The sequence below is a fragment of the Thunnus thynnus genome, chromosome 20 (genome assembly GCF_963924715.1).
Source record: "Thunnus thynnus chromosome 20, fThuThy2.1, whole genome shotgun sequence".
NCBI lineage: Eukaryota > Metazoa > Chordata > Actinopteri > Scombriformes > Scombridae > Thunnus > Thunnus thynnus.
The window spans coordinates 641,009-658,109 of NC_089536.1; the positions used below are offsets into that span (position 1 = coordinate 641,009).

General features: G+C 39.4%; 1 protein-coding gene across 1 annotated transcript in view; it reads left to right on the plus strand.

Moving 5' to 3' along the window:
* Positions 1-17,101, plus strand: part of LOC137172584 (collagen alpha-1(XII) chain-like) — a 55,320-nt gene continuing 38,219 nt past the window's right edge. The window contains exons 1-7 of the mRNA XM_067577092.1: positions 1-43; positions 6,577-6,696; positions 7,068-7,283; positions 8,316-8,441; positions 9,321-9,485; positions 9,951-10,097; positions 14,995-15,276. Coding sequence (XP_067433193.1) covers positions 1-43; positions 6,577-6,696; positions 7,068-7,283; positions 8,316-8,441; positions 9,321-9,485; positions 9,951-10,097; positions 14,995-15,276 — 1,099 coding nt within the window. The remainder of the gene's footprint in view (positions 44-6,576; positions 6,697-7,067; positions 7,284-8,315; positions 8,442-9,320; positions 9,486-9,950; positions 10,098-14,994; positions 15,277-17,101) is intronic.

Genomic DNA, 17,101 nt, shown 5'->3' on the forward strand with positions numbered 1-17,101 from the left:
ATGGATCACCTGCTGATGGTGTTGGTGTTGCTGTGGAGTTCAGGTAGGACTCTGCTTTAATGATGGATGTGTGAAAGGTTTAAAACTCCTTTGTAAAGATACTGAATTTAAGTAAAATCCTGCATTCAAAACTTCACTGACGGTAAACTTTATCAGTAAAAAGTAGTGAAGTATCTTCAGTTCAGTCCTGATAGTTTCACATCGCTTCTTTTCACAGAATTTAATGACGATTTAGTTTAATGATGTGTTTACATGTAAGCTGTAATAAGTTGAACTGTGATGACAAAAATGCATCCAGTCATCAAATTAAAACTAGTTTGTTTCACTGAGTTTCTGCAAAATCTGACATTTGGAGATACAAGGTTTTCACCTGACAACAGTGTTGTGTTTTGAATGTAGAATCTGTAAAGTAAGAAGTAACTGCAGCCGTCAGATACTGTGATGATGTAATGATTTACGTTATGGAGACTTTAGTTATGTCCCCAAAGGGTACGAATACAAGTACACACACACACACACACACACACACACACACACAGTCCTATATTACCAACTGTTTCTTGTTATTTTGGAGGAAAAAAAATCAGCTCTTTTTCTCATCAACAGAGGACACAAATGATCATATTTTAATTTAAAAAATCTTATTGGTGAAACAGTCACATCATATCATCACATGTTACAAACTCAATCAGCAACACTCAGAGTTTAGTGACCAAATAAAGTAACAGGACAGTTTGATAGTGTGAGCAGACATGACAAGAAAGTTGGAACAGAGGTGAATTTTTTTAGGGCAAATGTCACGTCAGCTTTCAAGTGCGAGACACCACAATATGTCTTTAGGTTTCAAAAAGAGGCCTCCACTTCCTGTCTCAGGTGCAACATGAGCTGCATTGACAACACGTACTGAAAACCACAAGTACAAACAGCTTCCTGTTGTCTTCACAGTGGAAAGTCTCTAAACTACAGTGATGAAATGTTCAACAAACAATAAAAAGCTTGTTATCTAAAACTTTATAAAAAATATTATCAAAATGGTAAAAAGAAGAGAGACATTTCTTTTATTGCTAGTAACTCGGGGCTAGTCACATAATCGTGCCTTGATGGGAAAAGGTCTGGTTAGATGAAGGTCCGCCAAAGTGTTGTCGTTACTTGTTAGTGATGCTCCTATTGAAAGTAAAAAAGTAAATAAGTCTTATCAAAAACAGTATCTTAAAACACACATTATTAAAACAGCACTTTAACAAGAGAGATAATACTTCAGTATAAAACTAGAAGGATCTCATATATCTCTTAGTTTCACTCACACAACACTCTGATATTAGTGCAACAGCTTAAACCAACTAAAGTTTTAAGACAGTTGTAAACCGGAGCAGAAGGAGAGATTTCTTCTTACTTTCTCTCTTTATTATGCAGTGACGCTGGAACTTTGTTCGACATTATGATGTAAAAAAACAATAAAGTTAGCGACCATTTTAGGCCTCATATCTGTGCCTAGCTCTGACCGTGCACACACACACTCATGTTGTCCTGAGTCACTTCTGGGGACATTACATTAATTTCCTGAAGACTTACTCTAACCATAACCGCTGACCCAAAAATCAGCTTCACACACACACACACACACACACACACACACACACACACACACACACACACACATACACACACAAACACACACACACAAACACACACACACACACACACAAACACACACACACACACACACACACACACACACACACTCACACACACACACACACACACACACTACTGCATCTACACTCGTCTGGGTAGAGCGTGCAGGAGGCAGAACGTGACGTTTTAACATGACCAAGATGAAGTTGAGAGGTTTTTCTCTGACAGCGTCGGACATATTGTCTATCATGTTGTTCATATTCACTCATGAGTGAATTCCTCAAAAAGGCTCCATGTTTTTATTGCTGCATTGTTCCATCAGATGGAAATAATCTACATTTCTGCTGCTGCATCATTTTAGATACATTTCCCCAAAATTCAGAAGACAGTTTGGGTATTTTTGAAAACTTTGGGATCTCATCTAGAATTTAAAATAAAGTCCTGCAAGTTTAAACAAAGTCTGGCTGCACAGCATGAGCTCGTACTGAGGACGATGATGAAGAAAAGGCCGATATCTCAAAATCAGGTGAAATAATTCCAGTGAACTGACGCTTTAACCTGCGGTTAGAGGCTTCAGTTCTGAGAAGCTGCTCATCACACATACAGTCTTTAAATAGCACAGTGGTTATATGATGTCACCACACAGGATTTCTGGGTATTGAAGTCATTCTGAGCTGCTGTGTTGCATTAACTCTATATGAACCAGTCTGTTGGTTAACTCTATATGAACCAGTCTGTTGGTTAACTCTATATGAACCAGTCTGTTGCAGTAAAACATAATTCTGGTTTATTTTCATAGTTTTGTTCATCATTTCTATCAGTAATAACAACATCGTACTCAACAAGTTAATCTGAGATCTGTGAACATGGTGACATCACTAAAAAGACGTCTGATAGGCGTTGGTGTTTCTATATGTAAAAAATTGGTGGAGCACCGACTTCTTCAATAGATAGGCTACATACCAGGAAAACTACTGATGAACTCAAACTCACACACACTCATGCACACACACACACACACTCACGTGCACACACACACACACTCACGCACATACACACTCACACTCACAGACTCACACTCACACACACTCACACACACACACACACACACACACACACACACACACACTCACACACACTCACACACACACACACACACACACACACACACTCACACACACACAGACACAGTCACACACACTCACTCACACACACACACACACACTCACACACACACTCACACACACTCTCACACTCACACACACACACACACACACACTCACACACACACACTCAAACTCACACACACTCACACACACACACACACACACACACACACTCTCTCACACTCACGCACACACACACACACTCACGCACACACACACACACACACACACTCACACACACTCACACACACACACACACACACACTCACGCACACACACACTCACTCACACACACACACACACACACTCACACACACACTCACACTCACACACACACACACACACACACACACATACACACACACACACACACACACACACAAACACACACACACACACATACAAACACACACACACACACACACACACACACACACACACTCACACACACACACACACACACTACTGCATCTACACTCGTCTGGGTAGAGCGTGCAGGAGGCAGAACATGACGTTTTAACATGAACAAGATGAAGTTGAGAGGTTTTTCTCTGACAGCGTCGGACATATTGTCTATCATGTTGTTCATATTCACTCATGAGTGAATTCCTCAAAAAGGCTCCATGTTTTTATTGCTGCATTGTTCCATCAGATGGAAATAATCTACATTTCTGCTGCTGCATCATTTTAGACACATTTCCCCAAAATTCAGAAGACAGTTTGGGTATTTTTGAAAACTTTGGGATCTCATCTAGAATTTAAAATAAAGTCCTGCAAGTTTAAACAAAGTCTGGCTGCACAGCATGAGCTCGTACTGAGGACGATGATGAAGAAAAGGCCGATATCTCAAAATCAGGTGAAATAATTCCAGTGAACTGACGCTTTAACCTGCGGTTAGAGGCTTCAGTTCTGAGAAGCTGCTCATCACACATACAGTCTTTAAATAGCACAGTGGTTATATGATGTCACCACACAGGATTTCTGGGTATTGAAGTCATTCTGAGCTGCTGTGTTGCATTAACTCTATATGAACCAGTCTGTTGGTTAACTCTATATGAACCAGTCTGTTGGTGAACTCTATATGAACCAGTCTGTTGGTTAACTCTATATGAACCAGTCTGTTGGTTAACTCTATATGAACCAGTCTGTTGGTTAACTCTACATGAACCAGTCTGTTTGTTAACTCTATATGAACCAGTCTGTTGGTTAACTCTACATGAACCAGTCTGTTGGTTAACTCTATATTAACCAGTCTGTTGCACTAAAACATAATTCTGGTTTATTTTCATAGTTTTGTTCATCATTTCTATCAGTAATAACAACATCGTACTCAACAAGTTAATCTGAGATCTGTGAACATGGTGACATCACTAAAAAGATGTCTGATAGTCGGTGGTGTTTCTATATGTAAAAAATTGGTGGAGCACCGACTTCTTCAATAGATAGGCTACATACCAGGAAAACTACTGATGAGTTTTTTTTAACATGTTATGGGTCCATGCATGGCTCCACAAAACACTTTAAACAACAAAGTGGCTTCTAGCAGGTCTTGTACACATAAAGAGAGGAAGAGAGAGAGAGAGAGAGAGAGAAATGACACAAGTTACATCACCACTGTCACAAGCCTAAATTATACAACAGGTAGTTCCGACCCAGCAATCTGATTGGTCAACTAGACATTTAGAACACCCTCAAATCAGTATGACAACACACCTAGCCGTGTTCAAATAAAAAGAACTTAATCACTTAAAATATTACTCCTCCATTCATCATAACTACAGACTGTGACGTCACACTAACAACAACAAGTAATTTCTGGGTAGACGACTGGTGGTTGATTTGAATTGCAGAGATCTGTGAACTTGGCAAACTTGTTTTTTTCTGTTGTCATTTTCAGCCGTAACTGTAACGTTTGAAGATATATAGTTAAACACGGTGGTCCGACCTATCTGACGTTTCTGCTGGCTTTATTTTATGTACTGTGTTGCTTTGCTAGTGTCTGTGGTTTGTTTTGTTTTGTGGGGGATCTGCAGTGAAAACCCAGATCGGAGTTTTGAGTTGTCTTTCTTTTATGTTTGGGAAACTGGATTGAACTGGATTGAACTGATTTGGAGTTGTGGGGAAAACAAAACGGACCCTTTACTGAGTGGACTGAACTCTGAGACTGTGAGACAAGTTACACTGAAAAACCTGAACCCTTCTCCACTCTTTATCGTTACCCAGCTCCCCCATACACAGCAAAACTTAACCATTTCCCCTTCAGTTGAGAGTTTATCTCAGCTCCCACTCCAGCATCCTCCATCAGCTCAGTGCCGGTGACATGGCGCTACTAGCTTAAAAATATATGTGAAGTTTGCGGACGCTAAATCTGACCATGGAAAGACGATTTTTTCAACTGATATCTTAGTTACAACTAGATTGAGCTAGCAAAGCAGTTTCATGTTTATATGTGTGGTATTTATTCAGTTTGGGAAATTTTACGATCTCTAGAAAGCATTAGATGAAGTTGGCTGGTTGACTCACGACAATGATGCGGTCAGGAACGAGGCGTGTGACCGCATCACTGCAGCACAACCTCTCTGTAATATTGATTAATTAAGAATACGATATTCTATTGTCATAAGCCGACACAACCAAGCTCAGAACAAATGAGCCTACAGGGCTATAAGCGAACAGCAAAGAGCTCGACACCACAACAAAGTGCAAAGGCAACTTTTTAAGGATACTAATGCATTCTGTGACTTTATGACGACAACCTCAATAGATAAGCATGGACACAATGACACTTGTCACCATCTTTATCAATCGATCCAGCACAACGATATGGCCAATGCACGGACCAGAACTACCAAGGCAGGATGATAAAATATACTTTCACTCACCAGACGGCTCAGAAAAGGGCAGCATGGCGGCTTTTCCTCCCGGCAAACTTCACCACGTTAAACCCGCGGTTAATTTTACCAGCAGTTTGAGTGATGACAGTATTCCGTGGCTGGTGGGCTCCGAGGCACTTTAATTCCAGTTTCTCCTCAAAATAAAGAGTTTATACCCTGTGCTTGAGTATGAAATCCACTTTATTTTTTTCAAGTTAGCTGGTGTAGCTAAGAAAGTCTCCCCTTTTTTTTGCTGATTGTAAATTCCAAGCTCGCGCTGTAGCCCCACTACAGCGTCATTTGAAATATTTCACAGTTGTGTCTGTCAGCAGATAGCAGATAAAAATTTAAAAATTGATAACATCATTTGTTTGCACAGTTCTTTGTGGTGACAGCAGGTGGGGCTGTGCCCTAATGACCAGTCGCCAGTGCTGATAGGTCAGAAACACGAGCAGTCAGACGATCAGACAGGAAACAAACCAACATGTTAGTTTTCCTTTAACTCTGTATGAAGCGTCTGTTGAGCTTGTGTTCATGTGTTCATCTCATCTGCTGCTCTTCAGAGAAGAAGCAGAAAGTAGAAGCAGTGAGGTCGAGAAAAAAGGTTTTAAAGTTTCAGACTGACCAGGCAAAGAGAGACGTTTGTTTTTCCTTCATTTTTGTCTTATAATGAGGATTATTTTCAGATGAGAGTACCTCATACTGCAGTAGCTCCGTTTTCTAGTTACTGAAAATTTAACATGTTATTTTCATACACAAATTATAATTTTTTGTAGCATCGACTTCAACATCTGTGTGTTTTCAGTGAGATGAGCTCTGAGCTGCTGCAAAGCCTCACAGTGTTTGTTCAGTTCACAGCTCTGCAACAATATAAATATTAATTTTTCTGATTTTCTCTGCAGGACTCCAGGCTGAAGATAAACACCAACCAACAGGTAAAAAGAGAGAATATATCTCATCTGGTCTGGGAACGCCTCTGATCCCCCAGGAGGAGCTGGAGGACGTTACCCGCACCTCCATCAGTGCTGGACAATGAATCCACTTTGGTTTATGATCATATACCCTCAAAACTAATAACTAATAAAATATGCTAATGTTAGCATTGAAAAGTGAAAATCTAGATTTTGGACGTCATCACTGCTCGCTGTAGAGCTGCACACCGCTGATTTCTATAAAATCTATATCAGATCTATAAAATGCAACGCATGGCATTGTGGGATTGTTTGCAGGACGTAGTGTACATGACATGAACACATGTTTTTTGTTCCATTGTGGAACATTTGAGGCTCTAAATGTTGGATAAATTTACACACAGAATTCAGACACTGAAACAAAATGGAGGAGGGTAAATAGAGTGAACTTTGTAGTAAATAGTGAGTGATTTCAGACACAGTCTTAGTCTTGCTTCTATATCTGGTCTCTTGTGTATTGTATCCCACAATCCTCTGTTTTCCTCCAGGTTCTCAGTGTGAAAGCACAGCCAAGGCTGACATCGTGCTGTTGGTCTGTGAATCCAGGATCATCACCTCTGAAGACCATGAAAACATTAAGTCCTTTCTAACTCAAATAGTCAACAACTTCGACATCGGCCCTGACAAAGTCCAGATCGGTAATATTTTTACTACTACAACTATTCACACTACTGCTCCTGGTACTATTACTACTACTGCTTGTGTATAAAGTACTCAAAATACTAAAATCTTTACAGCACAATGTTAAAATATTCAAATACAGGTGCAGGTCCCGAATTCAAAATGAGCAACAAAGCAGTAAAATGGGACATGATAACCAGAGTAATCAAGGTTATGGCTGATGTGAGGATAAAAGGACCATACCAGTGGTTTTATATGTTTAAGCTAAATAACTGCTGTCTGCATACAGCCTCCATTACTGCCAGTTATTTCCCAAAACATGCAGACATATTTTAGCTTTTGTATTAACTTGCAGAATTCTCAAAATGTTCAAAATGAAATGCTCAGGTGATACACCTACCTTAAAATTCAGTGCTTCATCTACTGAAACACACATTTATAACTCATAGTAATTATGATTCAGCTTGTAAAACAATCTTTTATCGAGACACTGGTTTCCATGGTGGAGATATACTGTACATTCCTTCTGTGTAGGTTCGTGTTGGATCAGTTAGCAGGACAGATGTTCTGACTGAACAGACTCTGTGAAGCACACCGCATTTCTGAACAAAACATTCTAGCTAGGAGGGATGCACAACTTTGTCATGTTGGTTCATCCACAGCATCACTGCCTCGCTCCAACTCCTCCAACAATGGTGTCAATGTCCATTTCCTCCAGGAAGGAGACTCTAAAGTCATGTACCAGAGTCAGACAGTAGACTCAGGGGTTATTAGCCTGTTAGCCTGTTGGTCCTACTGGACTGAACTGCTGGAATGGTCCTTAAAGTCCTTTGGACCCTCTATGCATATGCAGATTAGTACAGACATCAGTGTGTGTGAGACATGTGATATGTGTGCATGAGTGTTGGTGCAACGATGACAACAAGATAACAGTAATAACAGTAATAAACCAACAATTATCATTATTATCATTGTTATTCTCATTATCATTTAAAATCAAAAGCTGGGCCAGTGTGTCAGTTTCACACATTTCTGTGTTTTTACCGCAGGTCTGGTTCAGTACGCTGACAGTTCAGTGACCCAGTGGGACCTGAACACCCACCAGACCAAACAATCCCTACTGGAGGCCATAGCCAACCTGCCACAGGAAGGAGAAGACTACGACTACTACACAGGTAATTTAACAGCAGGCTGTCTGATCCACACCAGCTTTGCACTGTGAGGGACTGAGACAGAGACTCTGATTAGATCCAAATATATTTACTTTCTGTATTTAGGTCTGTCAGTATTTGAAATACTTGAAGTATTTATAGTATAGAATATATTGAATATATCCAGCAATTTGTGAATGAAATTCACTCTCTTGACAGATCAAGAAAACTGTGTCTGCTAACAAATAACATCTTCAGAACAGACTTCAGATATAATTATTATTAATATTATGATTGTAACAATAATAGAAAATACCGTCATCATTTATCCAATTTCTGTTGAAACTCTACTATTTCTGGAATCACCATAAATGAAAATACTTTTTACTAATTTTATCTGAAGTCTGTTCTGAAGATGTTATTTGTTAGCAGACACAGTTTTCTTGATCTGTCAAGAGTGAATTTCATTCACAAATATCCTGTTATTGTAATAGTCTTATGATTATTAATATTGTGATATAACATTATTGTTATAGTATCATGGTATAATGTTATATATCACAGACTGCTGATGCTGTTATAGTGATAGTGATTATAATAATTATAATAATACAAATAAAAGTCTCACAATAGAATTTGAAGCTCTGTGATTGGATGTTTCTGACTGAAATGCATCTTGGGAGTCGTAGTTAACTTCTCTCTTTCAGTTTTTATGTCTACAGGCTTCTAGCTTTGACTTTTTATCAAAGAATCAGATATTTTGTTACACAGGTGTTGAAGTGCTGCAGCTGTCAGTCACCTAACAGTCTATGAACAAAGTAACGGGACCTTTATGTCTGGAACAAGCAACACGTGAAATAAAGTCTCTGTATCTTTTAAAGCCTCTTTATTTCTGTCATACAGGAAGAGCTCTGAGGCGCATCCAATATGATTTGTTTCAACCCAATAAGGGAACGCGTTCAGACTCCCAAAAAATTCTCATCCTGATTACTGATGGAGAGTCTCAGGACGACGTATCCCTCCACTCACAGCACCTGAGAGACGACGGCATTGAGATCTACACTATTGGTGATTGACTTTCTCTCTGCAACTCTGAAACTACATTATTTTACCATGAAAGAATAATGTGACATTAATATGAATTAAACATGATATTTTGCTACAATGAAAACGTTAGTTAGCAAGACTCTTAAGATGATGTGTATGACTGCATTTATAGGTTATATCAGTTAATGTCTTACATTATTAAATCAAGTCTTTTAATAATGGGCTGAAATGAATTAAACCAATCTGCTGCTCAGAAGGAAGAATGTAAATCTAAATATGTGGTGTGCTTTGGTAGTGATAATGAAGGACATATGATTTCTGTTTAATGGGATTAAAAATGCACAACCATCAACATGTTCTGTCAATTCAGGTTTAATTAAGGAGCATTAAGCAGCAGGAAACAATAATTTTATTACTTTTCCAACCAAATTGTTTTCTTTTCTTATTTTAAGTTTTTATGGTTCAGTTTTAACATTTTTCTCTCAGGTGTAAAGAATGTAAACGAGGCTCAGCTGAGGATCATCGCCTCAGATCCTGATGAAATTCACATGTTCAGTGTCATCGACTCCTCGTTCCTCCTGGACATCGTTGCCAACCTCAACATCAACCTCTGTAACAGTGTCAACAGCTCAGGTAGGCAAAGAGTCTGTTATCATCAAACAGTGATACATGTTAACACCACACTGATCTGCTGGTGTCAGAATTAATCTTTAGATATCAAGTTTTAAAAGCTGTTAAACATCACTTCAATTTTGGATTCTTGCAGTTAGATGTAAAGTTATTTTATTGCTGGTTAGTACTTTCTTTTAATCTATTGTATAAGAAAATCAGAATATTGTCAGACTCAGGTATGATAAAAGAGAAAAGATCAGAAAATTAATCTATAAAACCAATTATGGACTTGAATGGCCTTCGTAATAAAATGAAAATAATTTTTAATGGCCCTTTCAAGGCAAAGAGCCGTCTTTCAAAAGATGAAAATGAGATTAGTATCGTTACACCACATCCATGACTGGTTATTCTGGGCTGAAGACGGAGAAACTGGTGGTGAATATTCAACAAGTCAGACATTGTCACCCTCAGATAGCCAAGTTTCTGTTATCAGAAAAAAGTCAAGGTTATTAGAAACAATGAGGTCATTACAAATAAAAGATCTGAAGAATAATAATCTAACATTGTGTGAAACAAAGCTAATGTTTCCTGATTTATTAACAGCAGCCACCAGAGGCAGCAGTGAACATAGGAAAGATTATTCCTGTTGACAGATCGATGAGGGAGGTCTGTGACCTATTGTTGGTAACTACTGGGATGCTAAATACAGAGAGAGGATTAAGAGCTAAATGTGGGGATAGTCAGTCAGTAGGTAGGACACTTATGTGTGAGATGAGCTTTGTTTCTAGTAGACTTGTCCGTCCTATTGAGATGTAGGTTATCAGTTTTGAAGAGATCTCTCCTTGTCCAGAATGAGTCAGAACAACTATTGAAGCCATAACAAGTTGCAGTGCAGAAATCATGTATCCACTGGTCTATGCTACAGAGACCACTGAACCACTCACAGCCTTCCCTTAATGTGGGGATCAGACCAGAAAAGACACACTAGACTTTCAGCTGTTTCCAGTATTTCAAAGTCCTGTTGAAGTTTTATTAATTGTCTGAGCTTAATGTCATTTGTACCAACATGGAATCACAGTGTGGACAGTAGGATGAAGGTCCAAGATGGAAGGGATGTATTCAAACATGTCCGAAAATTGGCCCTGGAAAAAAAGTTTGGTAGTTTTTGCCTAATCATTGAATCACCAATCAAGAGGAACTCAGGGTTTCTGTAGCTCTTGTTGTACACGGAGAGATTAGAGGGTGCATCGATGGGGAAGTGCTCAGGCCGATCAGTAAGAGTGACCAGCAGGACATCTCATTACTACGACTCATTGTGAATTACTACTCTCATTATGAAACTCAACAGCAGGAGAGACTAACACAGGAACATTTTCTTCTGATTAATGTTACTGGAGAGCTGTTGAAGGAACCGGGAAGGAGACCCTGCTTCTCGACCCATCAAGAGGCCTCCCTGGTGGAGGTCCTGGGAAGGTGAAGACATGCCGTCGGTCAGTTCCTCCAGCACGGTTAAAGAGTCAGACATCGTCATATCCTGTGGGGTCAAATAGAAGAAGAAAGACCGTAAGCCTTCACCTGACAACAGATGCCCAGGAGGGTTTATTTAGTGTTTTTTCTCAGGCAGTGAATCCATTTTCTTCCGACACAAAGGCCGAGGCACCTGGAGTAACACCAGCCTCCAGTGCAGCCAACTGAGAGCCAAGTTGAGCCTGCCTTTGAAGGAGTTCATGTTAAAAATAATGTTACCCCAACAAATGTCTTTTAACATCATAGGTATCTGTAGGCCCTCTTCTGCAGATGACACTTTCTATGATCAACTCACAGAAGTCTTGAAAGAGTGCAACACAGAATGATTACTTATGGCTGATTTTAATGTGAACTGAGAGGATAAAACTAAGGTAAAAACTAAAAATGATCACAGAGAAATTCCAACTAGAACAACTAGATAAGGCCCAACTAGGATTGAAAAATGCTCCAGTACACAAATCGATCTGATATTTACTAACAAACCAGAAAGAATAACTAAAAGTTATAATTTAATCACTGGCTTGTCAGATCATAACCTGACCCTATGTGCCAGAAAACTGACTAAAAGTAAATTTATGACCACAGCAACTAAGACAATGATCCGTCAATGCATACCCAGAACTAAGCAAGAATTTACCAATGAAATTAACTGGGATGATGTTCTGTCCTCTGATAATCTGGACTATGGCTGTGATACTTTTACTCAGAGAATCAACTCTGTGAGGGAAAGATTTAATGTGAGGATACAGATAAAATCTAAAAAAAAACAAAAAAAACAACAACAACAAAAAAAAAACAATTTACCGTGGTTTAATGAAATTTGTGGAAACTAATAAAATCTAGAGATGCTGCACTAAGGAAGGCCATTAAAACTAGAAGAGACACTGACATGCTGATTTATAAAGGTTTAAGGAACAAAGTTATCCGAGAGCGAAGAGAAGCTAAACCTTGTTTTTATCTCAATATTTTGAATGAGGTAAAAGGCAACAGTAAATTGATCTGGAAAAACATTTATAATCTCACAAGGAGGGACCCAAAATTTTTAGGACATTTTAAACTCAAAGTACAGGGAAAGTTAATTGAAGATCATCTTACTGTTGCTTCTGTCTTTAATAATTTTTTTCTTGAGTCTGTAAATGAGTTAGGAAAAATTGGATATTGTTCCTATAGATGCTACAGGTCAGGTTTTAGAAACTAATGAGTTACAAGTAAACAAAAGCATCAGCTCCTTAAAAAGCTCTAAAAGTAGAGATGCTTTCCAATATGACACCATGTTTGTTAAATCACACAAAGATATTTTAACTCCCCCTATTGCTCATTTAATTAACTTATCTTTTAAACACAGCTCCTTTCCTGATGACTGGAAATGTGCCATCGTCACGCATATTTTTAAATCTGGAGACCTTGAAGCCAGTAACTACAGACCAATAAGTATACTGCCAGTACTCTCAAAGGTTGCTGAGAAAGTTGTCATTAAAAAACTGACAACACTTCATAATACAAGCAATTTTGGTCTACATTGTATGCAGTTTGGCTTTATAGCAAATCATTCCACTGAAACTGCTACCTTGCACTTAATAGAGCAAATTAAATCAAGACTTGACAAAGGAGGAGTAGTTGCTGCTGTATTTTTAGATCTGCGTAAAGCATTCGACACAGTCAATCATGATGTTTTAATATCGAAACTCTAAATTTAACTTCTCATCTGGAGCACTGGCATGGATGTCTTCATATTTATCTAATAGGAGACAATGTGTTAAAGTTGGTGACACACTGTCCAGTAACATGAAGTGCACAATGGGTGTTCCACAAGGGTCAGTGTTAGGTCCCCTATTATTTAGCCTATATATTAATGATCTCCCTCAACAGTGTCATGATACAGAGCTACAAATGTATGCAGATGACACTGTTGTGTACACACATGCAAAAACAGCTGATTTAGCTGCTGCTAAGCTAACAATTGCATCGGAAAGGATCACACATTGGCTTGATCAATCATGTCTGAGTCTAAATGTAAACAAGACAAAAGGTATGTTTTTCTCTAAGACTATGGTACAACCTCATAATGCTGATATTCTCATGAAAGGTGAAAAAATTGACAAAGTTACTGATTTTAAATATCTTGGTGTGACACTGGATCCAAGTTTGAACTTTGAGAAACGTGTTAAAAAAAACAGTTAAAACCATAAAGTACAACTTAGCAAATTTTAGACATATTAGAAACTGTCTCTCTTTGCAGCCAAGATATTTACGCCGATATGATTCTTTCCCAGATGTGTTATTGCATCACATGTTGGGGGCAGGCTGGAGAAACAGCCATAAAACCTCTTGAGTCCTTATACAAACAGACTCTAAAAACTCTGGACAAAAACTCAATGCATTTCCATCACTGTAGGGTTCTGGAGAAACACAATTTACTGAGCTTTGACAATTTTAGATTATTCTCAAATTTGTGCCTAGTTTATAAAATGTTTGATGGTTTGGCCTCCTCCACTATGTGACTTTGCGTACACATGCTCAGTAAGTTCTATTAGATCCACCAGAATATCCTCTATACATGATTGGACCATTTCATCACACTGCATTTGGACAGTCAGCTTCCTCTGTGAAAACCACCACTCAGTGGAACGTCCTACCTGATGATATGTAGAGCTGCAGTTCCATCAGTACATTCAAGGCCAAATTAAAAAATCAACCAAAGCCGAATCAGCTGTGTGACCACTGAGTCTAGTTTACATTATTAAGTTCTAATTGACATGTATGTGATGTGCTGTTGTGTGTAGCTTTGTATTTTGTATTTTGTATGGTGTGTTCAATGTGTTTTGTTTTTGTTTTTTTTTTTGCTTTGTACTGTTTGTTGTTGTGCTGTTGTATGTTTTGACTGTGGGGGACTATGGATGCAAATGAGCTTCGAGCTAATTCTGGTGCAGTGCATCTTTAATGTTTAAAACTGCACACTGTCCCATTCAATAAATCAAATAAAATCTCTCCAGATTCTGTCAGGCTGGTGGATGGGACTAGTCTGTGTTCAGGCAGACTGGAGGTGAAGTCTGAGCAGTCGTGGTCCTCAGTGTGTGAAGCTGACTTTGACCAGCAGGATGCAGAGGTGGTCTGTAGGGAGCTCGGCTGTGGGGCTCCTTCAGTCCTCCAGGGGGCGCTCTATGGAGAAGTGGAGGCTCTGATGTGGACGAAAGAGTTCCAGTGTGGAGGCCATGAGTCTGCTCTCCTGGACTGTGGAAGATCAGACTCAGCTAGAAGCACCTGCTCACCTGGCAAAGCTATTACTCACCTGCTCAAGTAGAAGAGGAGCTGCAGCTTTGATTTGGCTTCATTTCTGTTCTAATGAAACTCACTTTATTCTTTTACTGATGACTCTCTTGTTTCTGTTCAGAGCCTGTCAGGTTGGTGGGAGGAGCCAGTCGCTGTGCAGGTACACTGGAGGTGAAACGGGGAGAGTGGAGACCAGTGAGTTACTCTGACTGGACCATGAAGGCAGCAGCAGTAGTCTGCAGAGATCTGGACTGTGGCTCTGCTGTTTCAATAGGAAGCAGAGATGAAGCCTCATACAGATCTGTATGGGAGATCAGTTTTTACTGTGTTCATTCTGGACCTACACTGAGGGACTGTGCATCATCAGATTCCTCTTCCTCCATCATGGAGCTCACCTGCTCAGGTAAGTCCATCGGTGACATCATCTATGACAGTAATATTTTCCTTCCTCTGTCACAGTGATAGTTGCTGGTTTCCATTGGACTGAACTGTAAACTTATCCAGGACGACGGCATCCTAAAGGGTAGAGAAGTTAGCTTGTTCCTGGAGGCTCATTGCTTCAAACTGAGACAATCTGCAGCTTTAAGGATATTCACACTACAAGAGAAAGCAGGAGTAGTAGTAGTTTTGAGTTACAATATACTGTATGTATATGATATTTAATCATTCACATTAACAGTGTAAACAGACCAGTTTGCTGCTCTCTGTCAGCTCAGTGTCAACATGATGATCAGATGTACTGACTTCAGACTAGTGATCAGTTTCATTAGGATTCTATCAATACTACTACTCTCATCAATACTCCTTATCAGTTCTTTTTCATTACAAAATAATCTTTACTACTTTTAAATGATTATTTAAATAATATCATAAATCCAGAACAGGATTATAATGTATTTATATTTTTATCTCAGGTTTTTAACTGTTTAATACTGGATCCAATTCAGAACCAGGTTTCAGGGGGCATCCCTACCTCAGACCAGCGTTAACAATTACAGTTCACTGTAGTCTGAGCTGTGGTCTGATAGCATGAGCTGCTACTGCTGAAAGCAATAATCTAACAGAGGAAAACAGGAGGAGTCTAATTCAGATTAGCTGACAGTGATGACAGTAAATAAATAAATACATCAATTCATGTTAAATAGATATAAACATTCAGGTAGTCCATCATCAAATGAAGCGATGCTGCACTAACAATAACAAACACACAATGAACATTAACAGTTTATCTACAACTTCCTACAACAATGTATCTATCCATTTATCCACAACAATGTGTCAAAAACCAACAATCATCAACAATTTATTAACAGTGTATCGCTTTGTGTGTTTGTGTGTGTAGATAACTGTATGTGAGTGACTGAGTGTGTGTGTATTGTGTTTCCAAGTGTTCCAGGTTGTCATTAAAGCTGTGGAAGTCTTTGGGTGTGACTTCCATGAGGTCTTGGAGGTGTTTGTATTTCATCTCCTTGATCTTCTGGCTCTCTGTGTAGAGTAGTGTGACTGCAGGTGTGACTGCAGGTGTGTCTGCAGGTGTGACTGCAGGTGTGTCTGCAGGTGTGACTGCAGGTGTGTCTGCAGGTGTGTCTGCAGGTGCGACTGCAGGTGTGACTGCAGGTGTGACTGCAGGTGTGACAGATTGGCTCCAGCTACTGTTTCGATGTTGATGACCTACAGTAGTGGGAGGGCACCTTCAGGAGATCCTGAAGAAAACTCCTCATGAAGTCATGAGCCTCACCTCTGTGGCATGTTGCTGCATGCTTCTGTGTACGTTCTGTGTTTTGCACCCAGTGAAGAGCAGAACATTCTCCTATTGCAAGCGTTGACAAAAACATACTCCTGCACACCCTCTTTGTCTGCCCATCAACTTTCAAAAAGAAAACAAGAGTAGATGACCTTCTTGAATTTTCAGACCTCTTCTCCTCTGTACTGGGGTGACGTCTACCAAACGACACACATACATTCGTTTCTCTTCCCAGTTCATGTTCTCCCAAAAGCTTTTAAAGATCTTTCCCTGTCTGCCTCTCCAATTTTACTGTAGTGATGCTTGGAGGACTTCACACATGCAGCTGACCAGCATCTTGGTCTCATAACTCGGGGCTCCTTGGTAATCTCTTCATCCTTGATCCTCCCAATGTAGGGCTGTCCCATCATTCTTCTCTTTTTCTGCACACACCTTGTCCAATTACTTTCATTGTTGTGCTTTCTTCCTCCAACTGTGTCATCCT